General features: G+C 62.2%; 2 protein-coding genes and 1 non-coding gene across 8 annotated transcripts; 2 read left to right on the forward strand and 1 right to left on the reverse strand.

Annotated features, from left to right (window-relative positions):
• Positions 1-29: 29 nt before the first annotated feature.
• RNF41 (ring finger protein 41) lies at positions 30-14,900 on the forward strand. The gene is made up of 8 exons (XM_054051548.1): positions 30-175; positions 1,376-1,553; positions 2,016-2,088; positions 8,853-8,965; positions 11,544-11,815; positions 12,530-12,665; positions 12,889-12,992; positions 13,434-14,900. Exons 4-8 carry the CDS (start codon positions 8,876-8,878, stop codon positions 13,783-13,785), a joined length of 954 nt encoding a protein of 317 aa, XP_053907523.1. The 5' UTR covers positions 30-175; positions 1,376-1,553; positions 2,016-2,088; positions 8,853-8,875; the 3' UTR covers positions 13,786-14,900.
• Positions 14,901-15,148: 248 nt separating this feature from the next.
• Positions 15,149-15,230, reverse strand: TRNAS-CGA (transfer RNA serine (anticodon CGA)). Its single transcript has one exon. It is a non-coding gene; the product is annotated as a tRNA-Ser (tRNA).
• Positions 15,231-15,819: 589 nt separating this feature from the next.
• SMARCC2 (SWI/SNF related, matrix associated, actin dependent regulator of chromatin subfamily c member 2) lies at positions 15,820-26,153 on the forward strand. Of its 6 annotated transcripts, none has more exons than XM_054051605.1 (29): positions 15,820-15,974; positions 16,609-16,728; positions 18,518-18,603; positions 18,932-19,013; positions 19,092-19,184; positions 19,263-19,332; positions 19,487-19,556; positions 19,674-19,749; positions 19,823-19,954; positions 20,047-20,162; positions 20,284-20,408; positions 20,501-20,560; positions 20,655-20,692; positions 20,966-21,096; positions 21,215-21,286; positions 21,363-21,476; positions 21,545-21,698; positions 21,830-21,922; positions 22,139-22,261; positions 22,329-22,391; positions 22,466-22,724; positions 23,576-23,737; positions 23,814-23,878; positions 23,972-24,101; positions 24,182-24,348; positions 24,420-24,554; positions 24,641-24,956; positions 25,433-25,801; positions 26,017-26,153. In XM_054051605.1, the coding sequence occupies exons 1-29, from the start codon at positions 15,864-15,866 to the stop codon at positions 26,091-26,093; spliced, it is 3,609 nt and encodes a 1,202-aa protein (XP_053907580.1). In that variant the 5' UTR covers positions 15,820-15,863; the 3' UTR covers positions 26,094-26,153. The 6 variants fall into 6 exon arrangements, with proteins under 6 accessions (XP_053907580.1, XP_053907581.1, XP_053907584.1 ...); XM_054051606.1 differs by having other exon boundaries at positions 22,142-22,261; XM_054051609.1 differs by having other exon boundaries at positions 25,433-25,516; positions 26,017-26,108.
• Positions 26,154-26,494: the final 341 nt, after the last annotated feature.

The raw sequence follows: 26,494 nt of genomic DNA on the forward strand, positions 1-26,494 counted from the left end.
CTACGTCACGCGGTCTTAGCGCCTGCCCCTCACCAGCGAGTTCCGGCCGTGCCGCACCTCCCGCCGGCCTGAGCGCCGCTTCCGGTCGCGTGGGGCAGGCGCTTCCGGCGGGGCCGGGCGGGGGAGGCGGTTGAGGCCGCGGCCGCCCCTCAGCCCTGCGGCGGCCCGGCAGGCGGTACGGGAGGCCTCGGGGAACGGGGGGGCGGGGCTGCGGATCCGGGGGGTGGTGCTGGGGGTGTCGGGGGAGCGATGCGGCCTCGGTAACGAGGGTCCTAAGCTCCCCCTCGCCGGAACCGGTGTGTCCGGTTCTTGAGGGACTGGGGGAGCTGCGGGGCGGTGATGGGCGGGCTTGGGGCCGGGGAGCGATCTGGCGGTGGGGAGGAGGGAGCTGCAGGAGGAGCACTCGGCGAGACCGGGGCTGCCCGGTTCTTGGGGGGTCGGGCGGGGCCCGGTGCTGGAGGCGGAGGCGAGGAACGGCTGCGGGGCTCATTCTGAGGGAAATGCACCCGGTACCGGTCTCTGGCGGCGGGGCCGGGCCAGGGGGAGTGGGAAGTAAAGGTATCGTGCCCCGCCCTGTCTGGCGGGTCCATTGGGAACGGCTGGGGTCCAGCAGTGAGCGGCCCCGGTGCTCCCCGGTACGGATTAGGGCACGGCAGGGGCGCCCCTCGCCCCTCCAGAGCCCATCCGGGGGAATGGGAGCAGCAGGAAGCAGCGATGGCTGGGGTAAGGATGAGGCTTTGTTCCTGGTGGGGCTGTGAGGAGCAGGATCTGTCCCAACGCTGCGGCACCACGTCCGGCCCAGCTCGGTCCGATGGGAACAGCCAGAACCATTCCCGGCTGGATTTATCCCTGTGCCCGGACCAGTGGGTCAAACTGAAGCCGTTTTCCCAATCTGGGATTCCCTACTACCAATTTCTGGAGCGAGCAGAGTTGTTGTGCGAAGAATTTGGGTTTCTGTCAGCAGATCCCAAGGTGGCACCCGGGGAAGCTGTTTTTAGCCGGATTGCACAAGTTTACAGCTCACACTTCACCCAGTGGGCAGGCGTTTCTCATCCTGCAATCGGTACGATCTCACAATGCAGCGATTCCGCTGGGAATGCCGCTCATCCTGGGTTTATCCCGGTTGAGTGAGGTGGGTTGTGAGGTGAGCAGAGTTCCAGGCTGGAATTCTGGAAGTGTGATGCCACAGAGAGGTAGACGATGCTTAGGGCAGCGGCTCTGTCTCTCCAGCCTTTCAGAGAGGTCAGGATGTGCCAAGGCAGAAACACAGGTTCCTCTGCTGTTTGCCTGAAGCTCAGGTGAATGGAGAGGAAGAGCCAGCACAGCCTCCCACATCTGTGCTCAGTTTTCTTTCCCTTTTTCCCCCCATGACCAGCTCCATTCCATCTGACCTCGTGGCTCCTGCACGGTGGTGGTTCAGCCCTAACGAGCAACATTCCAAACCGCAAAGGAGGAAGGGGAGAAGATGGGCCATTGGGAGCGGCTCCCTGCAAAGAGCAAACCCAGCCTGGCCTTGCCTCTTTGCTGCCTGAGGAGGAATTCTGTTGCGGAAGGTAAGCTCCTTTCCTCTCAAAATGTTCTCCATCCATGTGCAGGGATGAGTTTCCATCCTACTCACACGGAGCTTCTGCCACATGGGGGGCAGTGGTTCTTACGGGCAGTGGCTTTAGCTGCATTTCCAGGGCTACAATGCAGCCCACCCTGTCCCCGATGCCAGAGCTGCCACAGAGCCATGGGAGGAATTCTGGCGCTTTGGAGGGTCTCAATGTGAAAGAAGTGCCGAATGAATTGGGTGGGCAGCCCAGCGGCTCTGGTCGGGCTGCTGTGTCAGAGTGCCTTAAAGAGCAGGACCTCATTGTTCCAGACACAGTGTGTGATTCCTGTTTTTTCCCCCTCAGAAGCCGTTGCCTTGGCTTTGTGACCTCAGCACCCGCCCCTGATTCCCGAGCCATGGTCGATTGAAAGCAGAGGCTCGTGGCCCGCTGTGATTCTCACTTTTCCATTCCATTCTGTAGGGCTGTAGGAGTGGACGCAGCGCCAGGGACTCGGCAGCCTGGGAGATCCGGTCATGTTCCTCGCAGGCTGAAGGTAAGGGCAGCTGGAGTGGAGCCAGCGTTTCATCTGCTCTGTGGGTGTTGCTTCAGCTCATCCCACAGCTGTGGAGGAGAGCTGCCGCATCAGCTTTCCAGCCGTGGAATTGGGATGGGGTGGATAAAAGCTGTCCTGTGTGGAGCACGCGGCAGCAAGCGGGCTGTGCCAGAGGCAGAGGAACGGGGTTCCGCAGGGTTTTCCCTGAGCCGCTCACCTGGCTTTTCCGGGTGAGCCTTGCCCGTTCCATGGGGATAACACTCTTGCCCTACGGCTGTGCACAGGGATGTTTGCTTCCCAGCTGGATCGTCCTCTGCGTCTGTAGGTATTGGGGTGATGCTGTCCGCACAACGCGGTGCAAACTCGGTGCGCTGGGAGCCTCCACACTTCCAGCAGCTGCCTCAGGAAACTTCCCAAAGGTTTGGGCTATGACTTCCTTTCTCAAGGAGGTGGATTTTTCCCTGGCAAGCAGTTCTGCCTCTTTCCCTGGAATCCTTTTGGCACATTAAAAGCACAAAGCAGAGTGGGTTTGTGGGTCCCAGCCTGGAGAGGCTGTGGGTGGGCTCTGCTTTTCTGATACCACCAGTATCATTTCACATCGTGGAGTTTTGAGGTGCTGCCGGTGTTGGCCAGGGACGCCTGTGATTGTTCTCAGGGGTGTTCCAGTGCTTTGGTGACCCTGGGAAGCTTCCCTGAAGAGGGAAAGGCCTTGCTGGGTGGGGAAACCCCCTGGCCTGATTCTGCAGGGGTTAAGCAGTGGGAGCTCCTCGGTGCATCCGCATCCTTTGTCCTTCCGGGATGTGGAACATGGGCAGGGCCTCAAGATGGATGTGTTTTCCTTCTCTAGTGCAGCTAGGAGCCATTGTTTCACCCCGTTGTTCCACCTCGCTTCCCTCCGATCCTGTTTCCCTGGGGTACCTGGAACTCGGGGAAAGGCCCTTCAGAAACAGGGATTTGTTTTTTCCTTTTGGGAGGTTTTGCTCTCTGGGTGCGATCTGCTGCTAAACATCAGCACTGAAGGAAAGGGCTCGCTGAGAAGAGCTGCTGGATTCACGCTCCGATGCTTTTAGCTTTTAATTAGCAAATAATGAGTAATATTTTTGTGTACTTTCCCTGTGGCCTCAAATCAAAACAGCGTCTGCTGGAGCGTGGTGGCTGCACTCAGCCATTTCTGACGGCTCTGACTGGTTCAGACACTGGGAGAGACCCCTCCGCCCAAGAGAAGCATAGGCCTGGGGTTATCAATTATTCGGGTTGTGGGAGGGACTGCAGGGAGCACCCTGGGGTCCCTGCACCCTCATGTCCTCTTCTCAGCACCCTGGGGTCCTGTGTCCCCAACCTGGGATCCCTGTGTCCCCATCCTGGCACCCTGGGGTCCCCGCACCTCCATGTCCTCGTCTCAGCACCCTGGGGTCCCTGTGTCTTCATCCCAGCACTCTAGAGTCCTTGTGTTCCCAATCTGGGGTCCCCATCCTGGCACCCTTGAGTCCTTGTGCCCCCATCCTGGCACCCTGGGGGCCCATGTCCCATCCTCGGGTGTCTGTATCCCCAGCCTGGAGTCCCCATGTCCCCATCCTAGCACCTTGGGCTCCCTCCATCCCCTGATCCCCAGATGTTGGGGTTTGTTGCGGCTGAGAGGAACACAAGTTGGAGGGCAAATCGGTAAACACCTGTCGCTGTTGTTCCCAAACAAGGACGCTCACTCAAGTGATGCTGAGGCAGGTGGTAACCCCGGAGCACTAGTGAGCAGGGATTGTGATACTGGTTAGCAGCATCTAAATCCACCAGACCCCGCTCCCGCAGCTGCCGTTGGAATCGCTTGGCTGGCTCTGCCGGCAGGACAGAGAGGATGGCAGCAAACTGCTGTCTGCTTCCTGGGGTTGGGCAGCAGCAATTAGAGGCCCCGCGTTAACGAGTCACGTTTCAGCAGAGGCTGTTTGTTCCGATGGGGTTTGGTGGGGCGGAGCTGCTGCTCACGGTGTCATTAGGGGGTGGTTAATTAGGCACACGCCGAGCAGGTGGCGGTTATGGTGGTGTGTACGCCGGCAGGACTGGTTTGCTGAATTGGAACTGGTTTGCTGGATCAGCTGCTCCTCACCAGCCACTTGTGATGGAGTGACTAGAGTCAGGAGGTGAAGTGGCAGCCTTCCCCTCTGCCTCTTTCCCTCCCAGCCCACAGAGGCCTCAAATGGATGGATAAATCCCTGGGAAAACCACTGCTCCGTGCGGGCTCGTTCCATGCGCAGGCAAGACAAATGCCAACCAACTGGGTCAAAGGAAAGGAACCAGCAGAGCAACGCTGCAAGATCTGATCCTGCAGCTGCTCCAGACCTCGATGGTAGCGCAGAGCACGAGGCCAAGGCTGGCGTTGGCCCTACGGGATGGACCTGGCACAGTTTTGGTGTTGGTATTGGGAATTGGATCCGTGCTGTGTAAGATATGTGGTCATGGGGCATGATTTTATGCCAGCAACGTCAGGGTAATGACTGGGAAGGTCCAACAGGAGCCCTGGCTGTGAATGCCGTCACTTGGAACAGTCCAGCCAGGTTTGTGGGCTCAGCAGAGCTGCTGGAGCAATCTCAAAACAGGGTGTTTGTTCTCCTCGCTGCCTTTTTGTTCCCATCGTGCAGATCTGTGTGACTTCAGTCTGCGCAGGTGCTGGGCGCGCAGCTGCAGCAGAGGAGCTGGGACAATGTCCATTGTGCCAGCTTTCCTTCCCGTTAATTCCTAGCAGAGCCTGTGTCTGAGCAGAAAGCTCGTGGTTCTGGATTAGGGTAAGGTTTGGATTTGCACTCAGCCTGTGTGCCAGAAGCATCCGCTGCGGCTCCCAACACAGGGCAGTTGCTCCGATGAGGAATGCGCAGCATGCGCTGGGCTCGCTGCTGTCCTGCATGGTTTGGAAACTGGGTCGCTGGGCAAATAGGTCAGGGGCTTTTGGCCAGCGCCAGATTATGCTGCACGTTCAGTTTCAATGTTGTCTGTGTTAATCCTCGGTTTCAGGCCGCTCTCCTGTCCCTGTGTGCCAGCAGAGGCCTGTTCCAGTGCCAGGTCTCCAGTGCCCTGTGACTGCTGGTGGCTCTGACCCCGAGCAGGGTGGCCTCGCGCTGGGCGTTTGCCCACATGTGGGGCTGGCAGGGACCCAGCAGGTTCCTCGTAGCCACTGACCGCACTGGGTGCTAAAACACTGAGATTTCAGGCACTGAGGATGTCGTGAGCTGCAGGGAGCAGAGGGGCGATTGCCTGGGACTGGGAGCCACGGTGCTGGGAGATGGATCCTCTGCCGTTGGAGGGAATGGGCTGCTGTCCCCAGATGTCCGCTGGGTTTGCTGTGAATCTCCTACTGTGCAGGGGTCAGTTGGGAGCTGCTCATGAGTGCCAGGAGGTAGTCGCTGGAAATCTGACTTCTTTAAGCTCTTGGGTTGCTTTTTTCCACTGGAAGCTTTCCAGTGGCAGCAAGGTGGCTTCAGGAGCCATGCAGCCACTCGGGATGGTACAAATTGACTCACAGCAGGGAAATGGAGACAACGGAGCGCGGTATCCTGGAACACACACAGCACAAACCAGCGGGAAGATCGCTGGTGTCCTGAACACACACAGTGTGAACCAGCGGGGAAAATCGCTGGTGTCCTGGTTCCTGTGCTGGCCTTGAGCTGCTGCCAAGCAGCCCCTCTTGCATCCATGTGGTACTGTTTTCCCTCCCCTCTGCCTCTGGTTTTAATTCTGGTTCTTTTGGCTCATAAGGCTGATGAAATTAAGAAAGGTGATTAAACCCACTCTGGTTTCTCCCGAGCTGTCCCAGCTGTGGGGCAGCTCCAGGGTCGGTTGGAGCGCTTTTATTAGAATAATGAGAAAACGGTGGGGTTTTGTGGTGAGAACCTGGCAGAGCCTGGGCACTGGGGGCTCCTAGGGTAATTCAGCTGGATTTGGTGTGTTTGTTAATTTTTGAAGGGATTCTGTCTGGTCTCCTGTATTCCCACAGGAGGGAGGGGCTTCCCTGGTGAGCTGGATTCTGGCTTTGGAGAGGGGCTGCCTGCCTGGAGCTGCTGCTGAAGTAGGGCAGAGGTGGCAGACGTGACTGATGTCCCTGGGAAGGAGGGACACACAGGCCCTGGGGTGGTGGCAGCTCCTTTTCTGGTCGCTGGCTGTGCTGACCATCAGGCTGTGGTTTTCCAGGCGGATGTTTTCCTGTATGTTTGGTAGGTAGGGGCTGGCTCCACTCCCTTGGTCACCTTGTTCTCGCTGTCATTGTTTGTTTGCCTTGGCACGGGTTGGTTTCTCTCAGTAAGCTCCAGCTGTGAGCACTGTGGCTCCACTTGGCACAACCGTGAGGGTCGGGGTTGATCGGTGCCTCTTTCTGACCGTGGCCTTTGTGGGCTTCCTGTGGTCAGGGCCATTTGCAGCCAGCGGATCGCAGCCCTCGCTGAGGCTCGCTCTCTGCCAGAGCCACGCTCTGCCTCTACGCTGGGCTATGCTTGCGTCGTTCACACTCAGACTGTGCTCCTGGGAATGCGCTGGTGTCTCCCGACAGCTCAGCATGCTGCGGAGGTGTCTGCTCCCACCAGCCCAGCTCCTGCCGCCCACGGTGCCGGTGAGATCTTGTGGAGGACTCTGCTACCCAGCAAAGCTGCCTGGGGCCCGTTCCAGATCCTTGCCCATGTGTGCTTGTAGCCTGGAACAGCCCCTGGCCAAGGGGTGTTGCCCGTGTGGGTGAGCTGGAGCGTGGAAGCACAGCCCCTCGAGCTCCAGGTGAGTCAGCGTCCCTGTGCTGGTGGAGTGGAAGCTGCTCCGGAGCCCGTGGATGCCCGCGTGCTCCACAGACGGCGCCTGGAGCAGTTGGCTGGGCAGAAAGCCTGGCTCAGCCAGAGCATCTGGGATGCAGTGGCTTGAACAGATTGTGGCAAGAAGGGAATGTGTTCACATGTGCTGTGGGACAAATCCATAGTCTCCCAGGCAGGCATGGGTTTGCTTTTTTTGAGGGGGAGCTTTATTTAAGCTGTTTATTTTCCTTTTAACAGAGAAACCACTCTCAGCAGGTGGGTTTTCCTCTGGTGGCAGGAGGTTGCCGTGCTGGGGAACGGCCCAGTATTACCATGGAAAACACACTATGCAGTTGCTGCCAACAGGAAAGCGGAGCAGACGCGCTCTGGGTCAGAACAGCCCCAGCCACGCTCACTGCGATCCTGCGCTGCCGTACGCAGGGTGAAGGGAAGCTCATGCCAACAGCTGCACTGGCTCCTGCCATCCGTGTTTGCTCTTCCAGTAGGTTGGAAGCCAATGTAAATGTGTCGGAGGTGCTGAGACTTGCAGTGCGAGCGCTCATAAAGGGATGGGAAGGAATTTGGGTTCCTTCCCAGTGGAGGAGAGCGGCAGCCGTCCAAAGGCGTGGGCAGGTTTAAGAGCAGCCGATTTTGGTTACTCTGAGATCCACTCTCCCTGCAGGTCTTAATCCTGAGATCTGAATTGCAAATGGACACCGGGATGTTCCCTGACCTATCTCTGTTGGAGTTTTTTGTCTGTGCTTGCTCTGTGGAAGCAAAGAATCCACCTGCACGTGGAGCCGATGTAGCAATCGCAGTGTCTGACGAGTTGATTTGAGTCCCTCCCTGCTGCCCTTTGGCTTGAGGAGGGTCCCGAGAGCTGAGCAGGAGACGGCTGCGTTACCTACGGCCCCTTTGCTTTCCCTCCTCATCCCCTCCCAGGGCTTTCTGCAGCTTTACCTGCTGGGAGCTGAAGCTCCGTCGGCTGCAAGGAGCTGGCTGGAGGTGTCGGGGCTGTGCCCACGCTATGGCTGAGGTGCCGTACTCGGCACCGCTGGCTCTGGACGCATGGCAGAGTGAGTTCCCTCCTGCCCTCTGGAGCCAGCAGCTTCTCCTGGTGTTTGCCCAGCTGGAAGTGCTGCCGTGCCGCAGCCTCCTCAGCGTGCAGGTGGGGCTCCGGAGCCTCACGCGGTGCCCATGTGCCCTCACACACCTCTCAGCTCCTGTTTGTGTGCGGGGTGGGGACTCCTTTATCTGGAGTCGAGTGCAGCTCTGGATCCGTGCGGCCGTTTGACACGGGCTTTGATGTTGGTGGGAATGGGAGCGGAAGAGCCGGCTCTTCAGGGTCGAGTGGCAGAGGAGCCAGTAACCGTGGGTGCAGCGGGGCAGAGGTCGGCTGCTGGCAGATGGGGTAAGGATGGTGTCGCCTGGGAATGCATTGCGATGGGGATGTGGGGCTGCCGGAGACAGCAGCAGAGGGCAATAACTGCAGGAGGTTGCTGCATGCCAGGAGCCAGCGAGGTCCCTGTCACCCAGGAAGGAGTGGCTTCTCTGCAGTCAGTGTGGTGAGGCTGGTGGGTGTCTGGCTGCACCCACTGCTCCTGTGCTGTCCTCTCCAAACCAAATACAACTGTGAGGGGAAAAGCCACAAACCCAACAAACCAAAAACCACCCCACCACCAAAAAAAACACACAACCAAAACAACCAAACACAAATAAAAAATGAAACAACCAGGAAATAAAAGGAAAAATCACAGCCAGATTAGTAGGAACATGGTGGGGAGAAGCAATGCAGCGGCACGGCAAAGCGCAGGAGCTCCCACACAGAGGGGCTGGGGCTGCTTCCCCCTGCCCGTGGCTCCGTAGGCGCAGGTCTGAGCCTGAGCCGGCTCCGCTGGGCAGAAGGCACAGGGGTCTGGGAACCAAGGCATTGCGAGGGCCGGGTCCTGCTCTGCTCTGAGACCGTGGGACGCGCAGCAGCTCCTGACCGCTCTCTCCCCTCCTCAGGGTGCTGGCACCGGTGCTGAGCGATGGGGTATGATGTAACACGCTTCCAGGGGGACGTGGATGAAGACCTCATATGCCCCATCTGCAGCGGGGTCCTGGAGGAGCCGGTTCAGGTAGGTTTCTGTCGAAGCACGGACTGTGGCTGCCGGAAGCCTCCTATTGCAGCTCCAGGCTTCTGGATGTTGTGATCTGATGAGCGCCACGCACAGTGGGGGCGTTCGGTGGGCTCAGTGGATTTGTAACACTCTCACTAAAGGTCTAAAGCAGCAGCAAGGGCAAGGAATGGCGCCAGGGATAAAAATCTGTGGCTTTGAGTTCCAGTGGGAATGCTCTGTGTGTGGGATGCCCTGGGGTTGGCAGAGAGGTGGGTGAAAGGGGTGCACGTGTGTTGGAACAGATTTCCTGTTCCCTTCCATTCCTCTCTCCCTTCCGAACTCCACCAAAGCTCGGTGCAGCTGCACATGGGTGATGGTTCCTGGGGCAGAGACAGCAGCGGCTCCGCTAAAATCCATCCCTTCCTTACAGTTCCGTGCTGGGTTCTCCCTCCCTGCATGCAGCTCCTTCTGTGTGCAGAACCGATCTGGTTTACTCGCTGTGGGAGCCCGACGTGGCTCTCCCACCACCAAAGGAAGCTGGGAGGACAGATAGCAGTCCTGGTACCGGCGCATTGCTTTGCCCGGCACAGCCAGGATTTGCTGGACCCTCCGGCTCAGCCTGCAGCTTACGCAGCCTCTTGGGCAAGGAAGGCGAGCACAGGGAGCTGCTGCTTCCGCTGCTCCCTCCACTTCCCACAAAGCGGAAGGGCTGCTGGACGGGCTTTCCGGCGAGCTCCTTGGTCCCTCTGGAGCACCGCCTGCTCTGGGTTTGCCATTGTTCCTCCTTATAACCCAGAGCAGAGCGCGACTGTCTGAGTGGCTTCTACCCAGACCACTGCCCTTCCCGTCGGGGTCCGGATGCCGCTGGAGATGTTCTGGCACTGTGACTGTGTGCTGGGTAGCTCAGCACCCGCTGCATAAATCCAGCTTTATTTGGAATAAACCGTATTACAATAAAACGGGACTAATTGGAAACCTCTGCATAATTATGGCAGTTTCATCGCTTAATAATGAACCACATCACAAAAGCTGTGGTTTGTTCCAGGCTGGAAAGCTGCCCGAGGGGCTGGGCTGGAGCCCACCCTGCGGAACTGTGATCTTTGTAGTTAAAAGCTGTGTTAGATCCGTTTGGTTCTGTCAAAACAGGCTTTGATTTTAGAGGATCTGTAACATGTGAGCATGATCACAGACCCTCGCCTAAACCGGAGGGAAAGCTGCAGCTTCCTCGAGCGCCTTTATTTAAATCTCCTTTTGAGAATGTGGTATCGCCACCCTCTTTGTTCCCAGGCTTTTCCAAGCCTGTTTATCTGCCTCAGTGCATTCCAGCCCTCCTGCCAGCAGCGCAGTAACTGGAGCTGCAGTGAGGCCGAATTCGTAGCTCAGCACAGGCCTTGGTTTGGAGGGTATGGATTCCTGAGGACTCTTCCCTTGTTGCTCCCTTCCAGCGTGGTCCCTCTGCCTGGTCAGAGCAGGGCTTGGAGCCACGTTCAGCCCAAGGTTTGAGAATCTCCAAGCACGGAGCTTCTGCAGGGCACAGGGAAACCAGTGGGATCTATCGTTCCTCGCATCCACGCTCTGCGCTTGGCAGCACTGGGGCTGCCCTGGTCACAAACTCGGTGGGGTTGGGCATGGACCGGGAGGATGAAACACTGCCAGGGATGCAGAGAGGTCGGGGCAAAGCTAGAACCTGCGAGAACAGGACTTCACGAAAAGAGGAGGGGCTGTGCTGGAGCTCAGCCTGTGCTGCTGTGTCTGACACAGGCCCGGCTGCCACTGACTCGGAGACGCTGGGCTGAGCTGGTTGGCTTCAGCTGCGTTGCCACTAAAACTCCTGCAGCGGGAATGGGCGAATCCTGATTCTGCGTGCGCCCTGCAGCTGCCCCTTGCCTTTGCCAGCAGGTACAGGGAGCTTGCAAGGTGCTGGCGGAGGAGTTTGTACACGAGACTTCTCCTCGGAGCACCCAGCCTTCCTGGAGCTCTGGGTTGCTGCTTTGGGAAGAGGGATCAGGGTTGTCCATATTGCTGGTGCGTGTCCCGCTCCCCGGCTCCAATGTTAATAATCCTTCAGCAGCACCTTGAACAGATGAGCGGAGCCCAGCTGTGTAAATACAGTGGAGAAACGCTCTAATCTGCCCTGGAAAATGATTAAATTTGGCACCCAGATCCATCCTGCTGCATCAGGAGGGAGCAGCAGAGTGGGAGCTTGGAGGGGGTCTGGCCTGGCCCAGAGGGCGGATCTGATTGCAGGACGCTCCTGCCTTGGAGGAAGAGAGAGAGAGAGAACTGGGTTGAGTGGAGGGCACCTGCTTTTCCAAGGGAAAAGGAAAAGCCATCCTGGCTCTGCAGCGGTGCAGTGGAAGGTGCCATGCAGGGCTCTGGTCTGCCTCTTGGTCTCTGCTGTGCTGGCATTGAGCCTCTTGTATAACAGAGATGCCGCTTCCCCTTCGCATTCCTCTCCCAAAGCAGCACAGAGCTGCCCTGTGCTCCTCAAGAGACCGAGAGCCCTTCTCTGGGCCAGGTCGTCCTTCCCACCGGAGCCGGCAAACGCTGCCCGCTGGCCCCAGGTAACACACGTCCGTTCTCTGCTCCTCTGCAGGCTCCCCACTGCGAGCACGCCTTCTGCAATGCCTGCATCACGCAGTGGTTCTCCCAGCAGCAGACGTGCCCTGTGGACCGCAGCGTGGTGACGGTCGCCCACCTCCGCCCCGTCCCGCGGATCATGCGGAATATGCTTTCGAAACTGCAGATCACTTGCGACAACGCTGTTTTCGGCTGCACGGCAGTCGTACGACTCGACAACCTAATGTCTCACCTCAACGACTGCGAGCACAATCCCAAGCGCCCGGTGACGTGCGAGCAGGGATGCGGGTGAGGACTGGAGGTCTCTGCCACGGAGGGAAGGAGCCTGGCACCCCTTTGCACTCCAGGCACAGAGCTCCAGGATCACAGGGCTTTGAAGGCTGTGGCGCTGCAGAAAGGGTCGGGAAGGACTTTTTTAGTCAAAACCATTTCTTTTTAAGCTGGATTCAAACCCCCTTGTTCAAAAGAGGTTTCAAAACCCACCTAAACTCGTTGCTGGGGCTTGGGTGCCGATTGGCTGCTGGAAATAGGATCCTGAAGCCTTTGTGAATCCACCCAGAGCCATTCCAGCCTGGGACGAGTTCCAGCGTGAGCTCTGCTCCCGAAAGACAGGAGTGTTGGTCTGGCCCTGGCACCTGTGCTCTTGATGCCGATAACCTTCCCACTCACGTGTTGTGGTGACTGCCTGCTGGCGTGGAGATTCTCCGACCTCCTCAGATGAAGTCAGACTGGATCAGGCCCATGGGCTCCCTGGTGAGGGACCTGGTTCTGAACCCTGATCACTTTGGAGGGGGAGAATCCCCACCACTTGCAGACCTGCCGGTGGTTTGTCCCTGGAGCTCTGCCCCAGACCTTCAACTCCTATCAGAGTCACGGTGCTGGCCAACCCCGGCCTCTTGGCCAGTTCTCCAAGGCTGGATTTGTTCTAGAGGCTGTTTGCATGCTCAGCTCTGTAACTGTCCCTAATGTGGGGCCTCTCTCTTTTTTTGTACTGTCCCACAGCTTGGAAATGCCCAAAGATGAGCTCCCAAACCACAACTGCATCAAGCACCTGAGGTCTGTGGTGCAGCAGCAGCAGACGAGGATTGCTGAGCTGGAGAAGACCTCGGCAGAACACAAGCACCAGCTGGCCGAGCAGGTAGGCCCATGCGGTGCAGCCTCAGGGTCTCACCCGTTTCCCCTCCAAACACCAGAAAAGTTTGTGGATGAAGAAATCAGCTGCACCGTCCAGCGCCGGGACGGCAGCTCAGCCGCCGGGCAGGGCCGTGGCCCTCCCTGCCGCTGCGCTGGGCTCTGGCTCGCGGCACACAGCCCCGGTGCTGACTCCTTTCTTAAACGCTGCCGTATCCTGCCCGTTGCAGAAGCGGGATATCCAGCTGCTGAAGGCCTACATGCGCGCCATCCGCAGTGTCAACCCCAACCTGCAGAACCTGGAGGAGACCATCGAGTACAACGAGATCCTGGAGTAAGTGCTGGCTTGGGAAGGAGCCAGAGCCCTGCGCCGGGCTGCGAGCAGAGCTGGGATTGAGAGGGGCTGACCTGGGTGCGGTTTGGGAAGAAAAAGCTTCACAAAGGCAAGGGGGAAGCAGCACATCAGCTGGCTGCACAGTGGGCTCCGAGCATTCATGTTCTTCCACCTGCATCTGGCTCCGAGCAGGAAGCTGTCAGATTCCTTCCTCCATGTGAGAAAGGTCAGAGGAAGCAGCTCCTCCTTTTGTCCTTTCTTCCCTTTCCCAGAGCGCTGAGCAGCAGGGTCCTGGTGGGATGATAACAGGGGAGAGGAAGGTGGGGAGATGGACACATTCCCAGTCCGGCCTTGCTCCTGAGCAGCCCAGCTCCTCGATCCCAGTGGGAGCCACTGAAACCGCTCAGCACTGACCGTTTTGTCCCCCCCCTCTGTCCCCAGGTGGGTGAATTCCCTGCAGCCGGCCCGGGTGACGCGGTGGGGCGGGATGATCTCCACGCCGGATGCGGTGTTGCAGGCCGTCATCAAGCGCTCGCTGGTGGAGAGCGGCTGCCCCACATCCATCATCAATGAGCTGATCGAGAACGCCCACGAGCGGAACTGGCCGCAGGGCCTGGCTACGCTGGAGACACGCCAGATGAACCGGCGCTACTATGAGAACTATGTGGCCAAACGCATCCCCGGGAAGCAAGCGGTGGTGGTGATGGCCTGTGAAAACCAGCACATGGGTGAGGACATGGTGCTGGAGCCCGGGCTGGTGATGATATTTGCACACGGAGTGGAGGAAATCTAGGACTTGCAGAGAGAACGGCTCCGTGCGGAGAAGGGAGAGGAGGGGAAGGTGCAGAGGTAGAGACTCGGGGTGGTGGGGCAAAACTGCCGGTGTTCCCACATCACCGACGTGGTTTCCTTAGGGCACCGTTCCCTCGAACTTCTCACTTCCGAGTTGAAACGATTAAAACGCCTCTGGCAAAAGCTGCCCGAACCCTTGGCCCAGCGTGGAGCGAGAACCGCCGTCCCGTCACATTCGCCCCTTGCGGATCAGCTTCCCCCTTCAGTGTCTTTCAAGGAGAGGAGCAGCTGCTCCAGCTGTGCTTCTGGATTCCTTGGACACAGCCCACGTTGTGGGTGCCGGTGCCTCTCCCCGAGCCTGGCTCTGGCCTGGACCCCAAAGCCTGCCTTGGCTCTCACCGGGGACCAACCCGATGGCCCCTGGCAGCTCTCATCGTCCGGTGGCTGAGTCCTCCCTGGGTTCACTCCCGCTCTGGATCCTCGCCTCGCTCTCCGGTGTCTCTCCGCTGCCGTCTCTCCAAGCCTCGCCTCCGCCTGTGCCGTACGGCAGCGGTGGTTCCTCTCCCTCCTCCTGCCAGGCTGCGGAAGGGCCTTGGCTGGGAAGAACCCAGACTTGGGCGCCATCAGTTCGATGGAGCCCAACCAGCTGCAGCTGCGCCCCCGACACCCCCGAACCGCCTGGGCTCGGCCGGCGCGGGGGGCTCAGCACCGGGCACAGCCTCTCGCCCACCGCTGCCCCGGCCCCTCTTTCCGTGCATGCCCAGCCCCGGGGGGGCCCCGCTCACCCCCAATCGCAGCCCCCAGCGTCTCCCCCTTTCCGAGGCGCCGTCCTGCCCTGTGTTTGGCTCCTCCGCTGCTGCTCCCGGTGTTTCCGGATGCTTGTGATTGCGGTTCGGTATTTTTTGTTCTCTTATTGGCCTTTCTCCGGTTTTATTTCCCCCTTTTATTTCATTTCCCAAGGACCGGGACAGGCGCCTCAGCCCCCGCTTACCGTTACTGCTGGGAACTTAATTTATTTGCATTCGTTTCGTTGTTTTTTACATTCTTTCCGGTGTCTGCGCAGCTCGGAGCTGGCGAGAGGCAGGGGGTTGTGATCAATAAACGCGTTCCAGTTGCTTTATCGGTGTCTCGGGGCTCTGGGATGGGGTTGCACAAAGGGTCCCGTTAGAACCGGGGAGGTCCTTCCACATCCCGGAGGGCTCTTTGGGTCAATAAATGCCATACTCGGTGCTGCCGTAACCGCTTCGTGGGGTTGGGGGGCGGCTCCGGTTTTGCCCCGTTCCCCGCTTCTGCAGCCCCACCCCGGTTAAAAGAGCGGGTCCGGTGCTCCCCGTCGGTTTTCGCCCGGTAAAATGTAATCGTAGCGTCACGGACAGGATTCGAACCTGTGCGGGGAAACCCCATTGGATTTCGAGTCCAACGCCTTAACCACTCGGCCACCGTGACTGCCGTGTTCGTGTTTGCCGCGCTCCCCCTAGGCAGGTACCGAGACCCCCCGCTCCCACCCGTACCGGGACCCCCGGGACCCCCCGCCCCCCCGCCGACACTGGGACCGTCAGCCCCGCCCCCCCGGGACCCCCTGCCCCTCTCGCGACTAGGATCCCCTGCCCACCTGAGACCCCCAACCCCTTCTGCTGCCTCCCACCTCTCCGGGGACACCCGTCCCTCCTACCCCCCTCCCCCGCTCTCGGTCGCCCCCCCGCGCCGCTCCCTCTGCCCCTCCCGGGAACCCCCTCCTCGCCACGGGGGCACCGACCGCACTGACCCGGCAGGGGGCGCTGGCGCGCACGCCCCGTGAAAGGGGGCGTGGTCATAGTAGAGGCGTCAGTAAAGGGGCGCGGCTAAGGGGCACACACGAGGGGCGTGGTCAATGGGAGTTGTATGGGCGTGGCCAAGAGGGGCGCGGCCAGCAGGGGGCGCAGGGGCGCGGCGAGCGGGACCGAGGGGGAGTGGTCAGAAGTGGGCGTGGCCGGGAGAGGGCGAGGGGCGGGGTGAGCGGAGCGGGACCGAGGGGGCGTGGCGGGCGGGAGCGCGCGCGGGGGGGGAGGCGGGAGCGCGCGCGGCCGGTCCCGCTCCAAGATGGCGGTGCGGAAGAAGGACGGCGGCCCCAACGTCAAATACTACGAGGCCTCGGACACCGTCAGCCAATTCGACAACGTCCGACTCTGGCTCGGCAAGAATTACAAGAAGGTTGGCGGGGGGCTGGGGGGGCACCGGCACGGAACCCCCCGCACCGGGAACACCGGCACCGCCTTTCCTCACCGTTTCCCCCCCACACCGGGACCCCCGCATCGACCCCGCCTCCCCCCCCGCACTGACACCGCCCCCCGCCCGCACCGCGGCCCCACACACCGGCACCGCCGCCGCTCCCCCCTCACCGTTCCCCCCTCCCCCCCGCACCGGCACCGTCCCCTCCCTACACGGGGACCCCTGCACCGGCATCACCGTTCCCCGTCGTCTCCGTCGCACCGGGAACCCCCGCACCGGCACGGCCTTCTCCCCCTCGTCGTGTCCCCCGGGACCCCCGTACCGGGACGCTCCCCCAGCACCGGCACCGCCTCTCCCTCCCCCCCCGGGACTCCCCCCCGAGACTCCTACACCGGCATCATCGTCCCCCTCACACCGGGAACCTCCGTACCGGGGCGCCTCCCCAGCACCGGCACAGCTGCACCGGCAACACCGGCACTGCCCCACTCCCGGTACCGGGAAGCCCCGCACCGACACCGCCTCCACGCCACCCCCCCCAGTCCCCGTGTCTCTCCCCAACCTCGGGACCCCCTCCTCAGCCCCGGGGTGGATGCTGACCCCCCCCGTGCCCCCCCAGTACATCCAGGCCGAGCCCCCCACCAACAAGTCCCTGTCGAGCCTTGTGGTGCAGCTGCTGCAGTTCCAGGAGGAGGTGTTCGGGAAGCACGTCAGCAACGCGCCCCTCACCAAACTGCCCGTGAGACGCGGGACGGGACGGGGACACGGGCAGGGACGGGGACACGGACAGGGATGGGGACACGGACAGGGACGGGGACACGGACACACACAGGGACTGGGATGGGGACAGGGACACAGACAGAGATGGGGACTGGAACACAGGTGGAGATGGGGACCAGGACATGGACAGGGATGGGGACCAGAACACGCGTGGAGATGGGACAGGGACACGGATAGGGGTAGGGACAGGGATATGGATGGAGATGGGGACAGGGACACAGACAGGGACTGGGATGGGGACATGGACATGGACAGAGATGGGGACCGAAACACGGGTGGAGATGTGACAGGGACACAGATGGGGATGTGGACACGGGTGGGGACATGGAGACGAACAGGAACTGGGATGGGGACATGGATACGGGCAGAGATGGGGACCGGAATGCAGGTGAAGATGGGACAGGGACACGGGTGGGGACATGGACACAGAGGCTGGGATGGGGACGTGAACAGGGATGGGAACCAGAACACGGGTGGAGATGGGACAGGGACACAGATGGGGATGTGGACACGGGTGGGGACATGGAGACGAACAGGGACTGAGATGGGGACATGGACACGGACGGAGATGGGGACCGGAACACGGGTGGGGACAGGGACTGGGATGGGGATGGAGACATGGACACAGACGGAGATGGGGACCAGAACATGGGTGGAGGTGGGATGGAGACACAGACAGGGATGGGGACTGGAATGCAGGTGGGGACATGGACACACACAGGGACACAGATGGGAATGGGAACGGGGATGAGGACATGGACGGGAATGGGGAGAGGGATGGGGACCAGGACACACACAAAGATTTCTGTGATTCTGTGACATGGGAAAGGATGGGGACGGGGACAGAGATAGGGTGGGTGAGGACATGGGCACAGACAGGGACACACAGAAGTGGGGCAGGGATGGGGACACAGACAGGAGTTGGGAGAAGGATGGGGACCTGGGCAAACACAGACGAAGATGGGGACACAGATTGTGACATGAATAGGGATGGGGACTGAGACACAGGGGGCCAGGGGCTGCATCCCAGTGGAGAACACGATCCAGTGACACCCAGGGACCTGGGGACAAGGGCCTGGGCAGGGACGGAGCCCCAGAGACACAGACTCCAAAGCCATGAGGACAGAGTCCCAAAGGCACGGGGCCACCTCCCGATGAGCCGGGGACGAGGCCTCAGGGACCTGGAGGCAGCGCCCGAGGAGCTGAGCCGAGGCAGAGCAGGGACAGAGCCCCAGGGAAACGTCCCCAAGGACCCGGGGAGGGACAGTGCCCAGAGACACAGGGACAGAGCCCCAAGGACTTGGGGACAAGTCCTCAGTGACGCCGTTGAGCATTCAGCGCCCGGGGATAGCGCCATGGTCAGGGACGGCCCTGGTGGGACTTGGGCACCGTCCTGCCGGGAACTGTGCCGCGAGCAGGGTCTGTGCCCCACGGACCAGGGGACGGCATCCCACTGGGGACAGAGCCCTGACACTGGAAAAGGCCCCAACCACGGATAGCATCCCGAGGGCCTGGGGACACCACCTGCGGACACAGGGACGGGGCCCCGACTGGAGACAGAGCCCCAAAGCCACTGGGATCACATCCCAATCCAGAGCCAGAGCCCAACGAGGGGATGGCACCCAGGCAGAATGGGACCCCAGGGAGGGGCTGGGACCCCAGGGAGGGGGTGTCCCGCTGACTCCCGGCCACACCAGCGTCGCCCCGACCCCTCGCCGTCCCTTCTAACCCCTCTCCTCCCATTACAGATCAAATGCTTCTTGGATTTCAAGGCCGGGGGCGCCCTGTGCCACATCCTGGCAGCAGCCTATAAATTCAAGAGTGACCAAGGATGGTGAGTGCCTGCCTGCGCCCCGCGGGGCTGGGGGGGCCTGGGGGCACCAGGGCACCGGGCATACGGGTTCGGGTTCCCCTCCGTGGGACACCCTGGGGGGCTACATGGGGGTGGGCTGGCTGTAGGGCTCCCTCCTCCACAGCGAACGGGGGCTGAGACCTGTTCTGCCCTCCCTTGGACCCTTGAGGGGATTCAGGGTTGCATCCTCCCCCCATGGACCCCTGGGGGGGTCAGGCGCACGTCCCTCCCCACTCCCTCCAGGCTTTGGATGCTGACGAGGAGACCTGAGCTGTGGCTTTCATGAGAGTCGCTCTTTTCTTCCAATAAGGCGGCGTTTCGATTTCCAGAATCCCTCGCGGATGGACCGCAACGTGGAGATGTTCATGACCATCGAGAAATCCCTGGTGCAGGTGAGAGGCGCTGCCCCCGCCCTCCCGAGACCCCCAGTGTTCCCCCCACCCCACTCATCCTCTGCTCTCCTTCCCCAGAACAACTGCCTGGCCCGGCCCAACATCTTCCTGCACCCGGAGATTGAGCCCAAGCTGCTGAGCAAGCTGAAGGACATCGTCAAGAGGCACCAGGTCGGTGGCAGCACCAGAGTGGGGGGCACAGGAGGGCCCATCCAGCGCCTGGGCCCACTCCCACCGCTCTCCTCGCAGGGCACGGTGACCGAGGACAAGAGCAACGCGTCCCACGTTGTCTGCCCTGTTCCCGGCAACCTGGAGGAAGGTGGGTGCCTGGGGGATCCCCCTGTTCCAAGCTCACGGTGAAACACCGGGCAGAGTCGGTGTCTGCGGGCCGGGGCCGTGCTCGGTGTCACCGACAGCTCCGGCAAGATGACGTGTCCGTGCTCAGCGCCGGCCCCGCTCCGTGTCTCCCGCAGAGGAGTGGGTCCGGCCGGTCATGAAGCGCGACAAGCAGGTCCTGCTGCACTGGGGGTACTTCCCCGACAGGTGAGGGGTCCCGGGGGGCTGCGGGGACGCGGCAGGAGCCTGTCGGAGCCCCCCGTGCTCGCGGGGCGCCCACCTGGCTGTGGGTGCCGCTCCCAACCCGTCCCTCTGCACCCACAGCTACGACACCTGGATCCCCGCCAGCGAAATCGAGGCCTCTGTGGAGGACGCCCCAACGCCAGAGAAGCCTCGGAAGGTAATGGGGTCCCCCAGGCGAGGACTGCGTCCCCTCCCCTGCCCCGTGACGCAGCCCTGGCCCTGCCCCACAGGTCCACGCCAAGTGGATCCTGGACACGGACACCTTCAACGAGTGGATGAACGAGGAGGACTATGAGGTGACGGACGAGAAGAGCCCCGTCACCCGCAGGAAGAAGATCTCGGCCAAGACGCTGACAGATGAGGTCAGAGCGGAATGCAAAGCTGAGGTGGCGTGGAGTGGTCTCTGCTTGGCCACCCCACCCAGCCGGACCCAGGGACTCCCGTTCCCCCCCAGGTGAACAGCCCCGACTCGGACCGGCGGGACAAGAAGGGGGGCAACTACAAGAAGAGGAAGCGCTCGCCCTCCCCTTCGCCCACCCCAGAGGCCAAGAAGAAGAACGCCAAGAAGGGGTGAGTGGGGTCTGGGTGCCATAATTGGGGTTTGGGGCACTCGAAGAACAGCAAAAGCATTCGCCAAAACAATTTTCACTGGTGGCGAGGGTGATGAGGGCATCGTGTCCCCTGTTCGCAGCCCCGCCACCCCCTACAACAAATCCAAGCGCGGACACCGCGAGGAGGAGCAGGAGGACCTGACCAAGGACATGGATGAACCCTCGCCCGTCCCCAACGTGGAGGAGGTCACCCTGCCCAAGACAGGTCAGGATGGGGGGTTTGGCAGCCCCCTCCGGCTTCCTGGGTTGGGGAGGGGGCTTGTCCTCCTGGGACTCAGCGCCACTTCCCCTCTGCAGTCAACACCAAGAAGGACTCGGAGTCTGCACCCGTCAAGGGAGGCACCATGACGGACCTGGGTGAGTCCGAGCTGCTGGGGCCGGGTGCTGCGGGCGTCCCCAGCGCCACAGGCCTGGCAGCGCCCACAACCGGCCCCGTCCTCCTCTCTTCCAGATGAACAGGAGGACGAGAGCATGGAGACGGCTGGCAAGGTGAGGCCCAGGACTGTCCCCTCCGCCCTGGCCCTGTGTTCCTACAGGGAAGATGTTCCCACCCCAGCACTGGCGTCGCCATCGCTGGATGCTTGCCTCTTTATCCTCCTCTCCTTGTCCTTTTGGGGGCAAAAAGGACCTTTTCTGCCTTTCACCTCGCTTCTGGGGCTGCTGGTGGCTTTGCCCTAGGCCGTCAGCCTCATCCTGCTGTCAGTGAGGATGAGGAAGGGTGCAGAAGGACCCCCTCGCCCAAGCGGTGCTGGTTTTTGGCAGGATGAGGAGGAGAACGGCACCGGGAGCAAAGGAGAGCAGGCCAAGAACCCTGACCTGCACGAGGACAATGTGACAGAGCAGACCCACCACATCATCATCCCCAGCTACGCTGCCTGGTTCGACTACAACAGGTACAGAGCTGCCGAGGAGAGAGGGAGCCCCAGGCCCAGCCAGACCCCATGGAGCAGCCGAGGCCGAGGGGGAGCCCTGGGCACCCCCAGAGCCCTCCTCGAGTGTTTCCTCCTGCAGCGTCCACGCCATCGAGCGCCGAGCTCTGCCAGAGTTCTTCAACGGCAAGAATAAATCCAAGACGCCGGAAATGTGAGGCTGAACTCCATGCTTCTGCATCCGTCCTGGTGCCACCGGTGCCGGTGCTGACGCTCGCCGCTCTCCCCAGATACCTGGCTTACCGCAACTTCATGATCGACACGTACCGGCTGAACCCGCAGGAGTACCTCACCTCCACCGCCTGCCGCCGCAACCTGGCTGGTGACGTCTGTGCCATCATGCGGTGGGTCCGGCACCCGCGGGGGGCTCTGTTTGGGACCCCAGTGGAGTCTGAGCCCCCGTTTCCCGCAGGGTCCATGCCTTCCTGGAGCAGTGGGGCCTCATCAACTACCAGGTGGATGCCGAGAGCCGTCCCACGCCCATGGGCCCCCCGCCGACCTCCCACTTCCACGTCCTGGCCGATACCCCATCCGGGCTGGTGCCGCTGCAGCCCAAGACGCCGCAGGTGGGTGCGCAGCGGCGGCCGCTCGTCTCCCAGCCGCGTCCCCCCCTCTGCTTCCCCCGGTCCCCGCGGGGGCCGGGCGTGGGGTGCGGCGGGGGGGTGGGGGGATCGCACAGCTTCGATCCGTGCCTCAGGGCCGGCAGAGCGACGGCGACGCCAAGACGGGCCGCAAGAGCAAAGAGATCGAAGACCTCGTCACCGAGACGGTGAAGGGGAAGCCGGAGCTGGTAGGCGGCTCCTTGGGGTCCGTCCCCCCGCCGCTGGCCGAGGAAGGCTCCTTCCCTCCTCCACCTCGCGCCCCGCATGCCGCCCTGCCCCGGGGAGCAGGGACGCGGGGGGAACACCGTGACGAGACAGGGCATGAAGTACTTCTCTGGGACTGGGGGGACTGCGGCATCCTTGCGGCCTGTCCCCCGTGTCCCCAGCGTCCTCTCTCCTCCCAGCAGCAGACCTCGGCCTCGCAGCAGATGCTCAACTTCCCTGACAAGAGCAAGGAGAAGCCGGCTGACATGCAGAACTTCGGCCTCCGCACTGACATGTACACCAAGAAGAACATCCCCTCCAAGGTGGGCACCCCCCAGTCCCCTCCCCGGCCCCCCGCCCACCACCGCTTACACCCCTCTGTCCCCGCAGAGCAAAGCCGCCGCCAGCGCCACGCGGGAGTGGACGGAGCAGGAGACGCTGCTGCTGCTGGAGGTGAGTTGAGGGGCTGTGGGGAGGGAGGAATGGGGCCACCGGCCCCTGCTGATGCCCCCTACACCATCCCGCAGGCCCTGGAGATGTACAAGGACGATTGGAACAAGGTCTCGGAGCACGTGGGCAGCAGGACACAGGATGAGTGCATCCTGCATTTCCTGCGCCTGCCTATCGAGGATCCCTACCTGGAGGACTCGGAGGCATCGCTGGGACCGCTGGCCTACCAGCCCATCCCCTTCAGCCAGTCGGGCAACCCCGTCATGAGCACCGTCGCCTTCCTGGCCTCCGTCGTCGACCCCCGAGTCGCCTCTGCCGCTGCCAAGTCGGCTCTGGGTAACGTGGACCCCTCCTGGTGTGGGGCGGGCAGGGGTCTGGGTTGGGGTCCGGCTGCGTTCTGAGGGGACAGGGACGAGAGGGGACAGGGACAGGGGGCAGAGAGAATGGTCCTGAGGGGAGTGCTGGGGGAGGATGGGGTGAATTCTATAGGGCGCTCTATGGGAAGAGGGGACGAGTCCTGTGCGGAGACAGGTTGAGAGCTGTAGGGAATTCTGTAGGGGGAGAGAACAAATCTCATGGGGGTCCAGATAAGCCCTATGGAGGGGGAGGATGAGGCTCTGGGGAGATTCCTTGGGCAGCCTGATCCAGTGGGATGTCCTTGCCCGTGGCGGGGGTGGAACTGGGTGATCTTTAAGGTCCCTTCCAACCCAAACTGTTCTATGATTGTGTGAGATGGGGCGAGGGCTGTGGGGAGAAAGACCTGAGTCCTGTGGGGAAACAGGATGAGTCCTGCAAGACGGGATAAATCCTGTGGGGAGAGGGGTGAGTGCCGTAGGGGCACAAGACGAGTGTTCTGGGGAGATGAGAGGAGTCCTAGCGGGAGATGGGAATGAGCCCCATGGGAAGTCTTGAAGGGAGACAGGAGAAGCGTGTGAGGAGATGGGGAGTCCTGCAGGCAGGGGGGATGAGACCCGTGGGGAGAGGGGACAGGGCCTGTGGGAGGGTGATGGAGCCCTGTAGGGATTCCTCAAGGGAGACAGGATGACTCATGGGAGGAGATGGGATGAGCCCTGCGGAGAGGTGGGACAAGTCCTGTGGGGAGGTGGGATGAGATGAGAACACTGAGGACCAGGGCTGGCTCCAAGGGGCTTCCAGCCCCACTGAGAGCCTGCGGCGCTGCCCCACAGAGGAGTTCTCCAAGATGAAGGAGGAGGTGCCCACAGCCTTGGTGGAGGCCCACGTCCGCAAGGTGGAGGAGGCGGCCAAGGTGACAGGCAAGGCCGATCCCGCGTTCGGGCTGGAGAGCAGCGGCATTGCCGGCACCACCTCGGACGAGCCGGAGCGGATAGGTGAGGGGGGGATGTGATGACTTTGCCGGGGCTGGGGCAGGCGGCAGCGGGGTCTCACCTTGCGCTCGCATCCCAGAGGAGAGCGGCACGGAGGAGGCGCGGGCGGAGGCGCAGCCGGTGGAGGAGAAGAAGGAGGTGAAGGTATCGGGTGGTGTGGGGCGGCTGCAGGGAGCCCCAGGGCAAGCGGCTGGCGTGGGGACTTGAGCCGTGGCCGTGGGCCCGATGCATCTCCAGGAGCCCCGGGACGGCATCGCCGAGGAGGAGACAAAGGAGAAAGCCGGGGAGGCACCCAAGAAGGAGGAGGAGAAGGGGAAGGAGATGGAAGGAGAGAAGGAGCCCGACAAGGGTGATGGCGATGGTGCAGGTGTGTGCGGAGCTTGGCCGGGGGGGGATGCTGAGCCCGCGCTGACACAGCCCCGCTGACACAGCCCTGTCCTGCCGCAGGGGAGCCGGAGAAGGAGAAGGAGGCAAAGGAGGGGCCGGATGAGGCACCCAAGGAGCCATCGGAGCCTGAGGCCGAGCGCAAGGCCAAGGTGGAGCGGGACATCGGCGAGGGAAACCTCTCCACCGCCGCTGCCGCAGCCCTGGCTGCCGCCGCCGTGAAGGCCAAGGTGAGGGGCTGGGGGCTTTGGGGGCGAGGGGCAGCCTCAGGGCGGGTGCTGAGCTTCTCGTGTCCCCCCAGCACTTGGCGGCCGTAGAGGAGCGGAAAATCAAGTCTCTGGTGGCATTGCTGGTGGAGACACAGATGAAGAAGCTGGAGATCAAGCTGCGACATTTTGAGGAGCTGGAGACCATCATGGACCGGGAGCGCGAGGCCGTGAGTGCCGGGGGCGGCCGTGAGGGAGTCTGGGCGCATTCTCTGTCCCCGATTCCCTCCGCTGACCTCTGCCTCGTGCTTCCCAGCTGGAATACCAGCGGCAGCAGCTTCTGGCCGACCGCCAGGCCTTCCACATGGAGCAGCTGAAGTACGCGGAGATGCGCGCCCGCCAGCAGCACTTCCAACACCTGCAGCAACAGCAGCAGCAGCAGCAGCAGCCGCCACTGCCTCCCGGCGCGCAGCCCTTGCCCGCCGCCGCGCCCCTGGCCCCCGCCGCCCACCCGCTGGCCGCGCCGCCCGCCCCTGCCATGGTGGCCCCCGCCGAGCCCGTGGGGCCGCCGCTGCCCGGGGCCCCCCCAACGCAGCCGCCTCCGCCGCCGGGCGCCCCGGCCGTCCCGCACGGTGAGTGGGGATCCCACGGGCACCCCGCGAGTGGCAAAGGTGTGGGAGTGACACGGGGAAGGGTCTGGAGAACAAGTGGGACAGGGCTGAGGGCCCTGGGGGTGTTGAGGCTGGAGAAGAGGAGGCTGAGGGGAGACCTTATTGCTCTCCACAACTGCCTGAAAGGAGGGTGCAGAGAGGAGGGCGCTGGGCTCTTCTCCCCAGTGACGGGGACAGGACAAGGGGGAATGGCCTCAAGCTGCGCCAGGGGAGGGTCAGAATGGACATCAGGAAGAGATTCTTCACTGAGAGGGTGGTGGGGCCCTGGCAGAGGCTGCCCAGGGAGGGGGGGAGTCCCCATCCTGGAGGGGTTTAAAAGACGGGGAGACGAGGTGCTCAGGGAGGCGGTTTAGTGGCAGATGGAGCGGTTGGACTCGCTGATCCAAGAGACCTTTTCCATCCTGGTGATTCTATGCCATCCCCGTCTCTCCCCGCAGCCCCGGCGCCGTTCCCCGGGCAGCAGCCGCCGTCCCAGAGCCTGGCTGGGAGCCTTGGTGGCAGCGGCCACCCCGCCGTGCCCGGTAATGCGCCCGCGGCCTTGCCCTTCGGCTTGCCTCCATCCGCCATCGCGCTGAGCATGGCTAACCCCCCCTGCGAGCCGCCCGGCGCCGCGTTCCCCGCTAACCCGCCCGCGCTCCCGCTGCATGGGGCCCTGGCCAGCAGCATGCCCGGGGGGCTGCCCCCCAACTCCCACCCTCCCGGCCTGGCCCTGCCGCAGCCGGCGGGGGGCTCGGCCGCCGCGCACAGCCCCGCCATCGTGGCCGCCGTGCAGGGAAGCCTCCTTCCCAACCCCGGCCTCCTCGCAGGTGAGACATGGCAGGGGGAAAACGGGTTCACCGAGTCGGGGGGCTCCCCGTGGGGACGGGACGGGAAGGGGGGGCGCCGAATTCAATAAGGCAGTGGGGGTCTCATTCGCGGGCATGGGGATTGGGGGGGAATCGCCCCTCGCGGGAGCCGCTCCTGCCCCCCTTTTCCCCTCCCCACCCTCAATGTGACCCCCCCTTTCTGTTCTCTCCCACAGACCAGGGCCCCCCCCTGCAGATGGACCCCATCGCGCCCAGCCCCAGCACCGCCACCCCCGTCCCCCCCACGCAGTGAAGCCGATGCGGACATCCCCCCCCACCCCGATGCCAGCCCGGGAAGACCAGCCCTTCCCTGACACCCCCCCCCCAAAAAAAAGGGCCCCCCCAACCTCTCCCCCCCATCCCTTCAGCTTTGGAATTTTTTTATGATGGTCCCAGATTTTATTTAAGCCTTGGTCTCCGCGGCGGCCGGGGATCTGTGCCCCCCCGGCTATTTATGAGACAGCTCCCACCCCCCCCTCAGCTCAAGGGCATTTCCCCCCCCTCGCCCCCCCCCCCCCTCAGCCCCTGCTCAGTTTTCAGCCCCCTCCCCCTCTTTTTTTTCTTTTTTTTTTTTAAAAAACCAACAAAAAATAAAATTCCAGGTCCCCGGGGCGGGAGGAAACACTGGATTCAGTGAGGGGGGGGACAATGGGG

Source organism: Cuculus canorus, chromosome 29 (assembly GCF_017976375.1).
Source record: "Cuculus canorus isolate bCucCan1 chromosome 29, bCucCan1.pri, whole genome shotgun sequence".
Taxonomy (NCBI): domain Eukaryota; kingdom Metazoa; phylum Chordata; class Aves; order Cuculiformes; family Cuculidae; genus Cuculus; species Cuculus canorus.

Coding starts and splice junctions, on each gene's coding strand:
- SMARCC2 (XM_054051605.1), top strand. CDS start 15,864: ATGGCGGTGCGGAAGAAGGACGGCGGCCCCAACGTCAAATACTACGAG. Junction 20,561..20,654: donor AGGCACCATGACGGACCTGG/GTGAGTCCGAGC, acceptor CCTCTCTTCCAG/ATGAACAGGAGGACGAGAGC. Junction 25,802..26,016: donor CAACCCCGGCCTCCTCGCAG/GTGAGACATGGC, acceptor TCTCTCCCACAG/ACCAGGGCCCCCCCCTGCAG.
- RNF41 (XM_054051548.1), top strand. CDS start 8,876: ATGGGGTATGATGTAACACGCTTCCAGGGGGACGTGGATGAAGACCTC. Junction 12,666..12,888: donor AGCACCAGCTGGCCGAGCAG/GTAGGCCCATGC, acceptor TGCCCGTTGCAG/AAGCGGGATATCCAGCTGCT. Junction 12,993..13,433: donor GAGTACAACGAGATCCTGGA/GTAAGTGCTGGC, acceptor CTCTGTCCCCAG/GTGGGTGAATTCCCTGCAGC.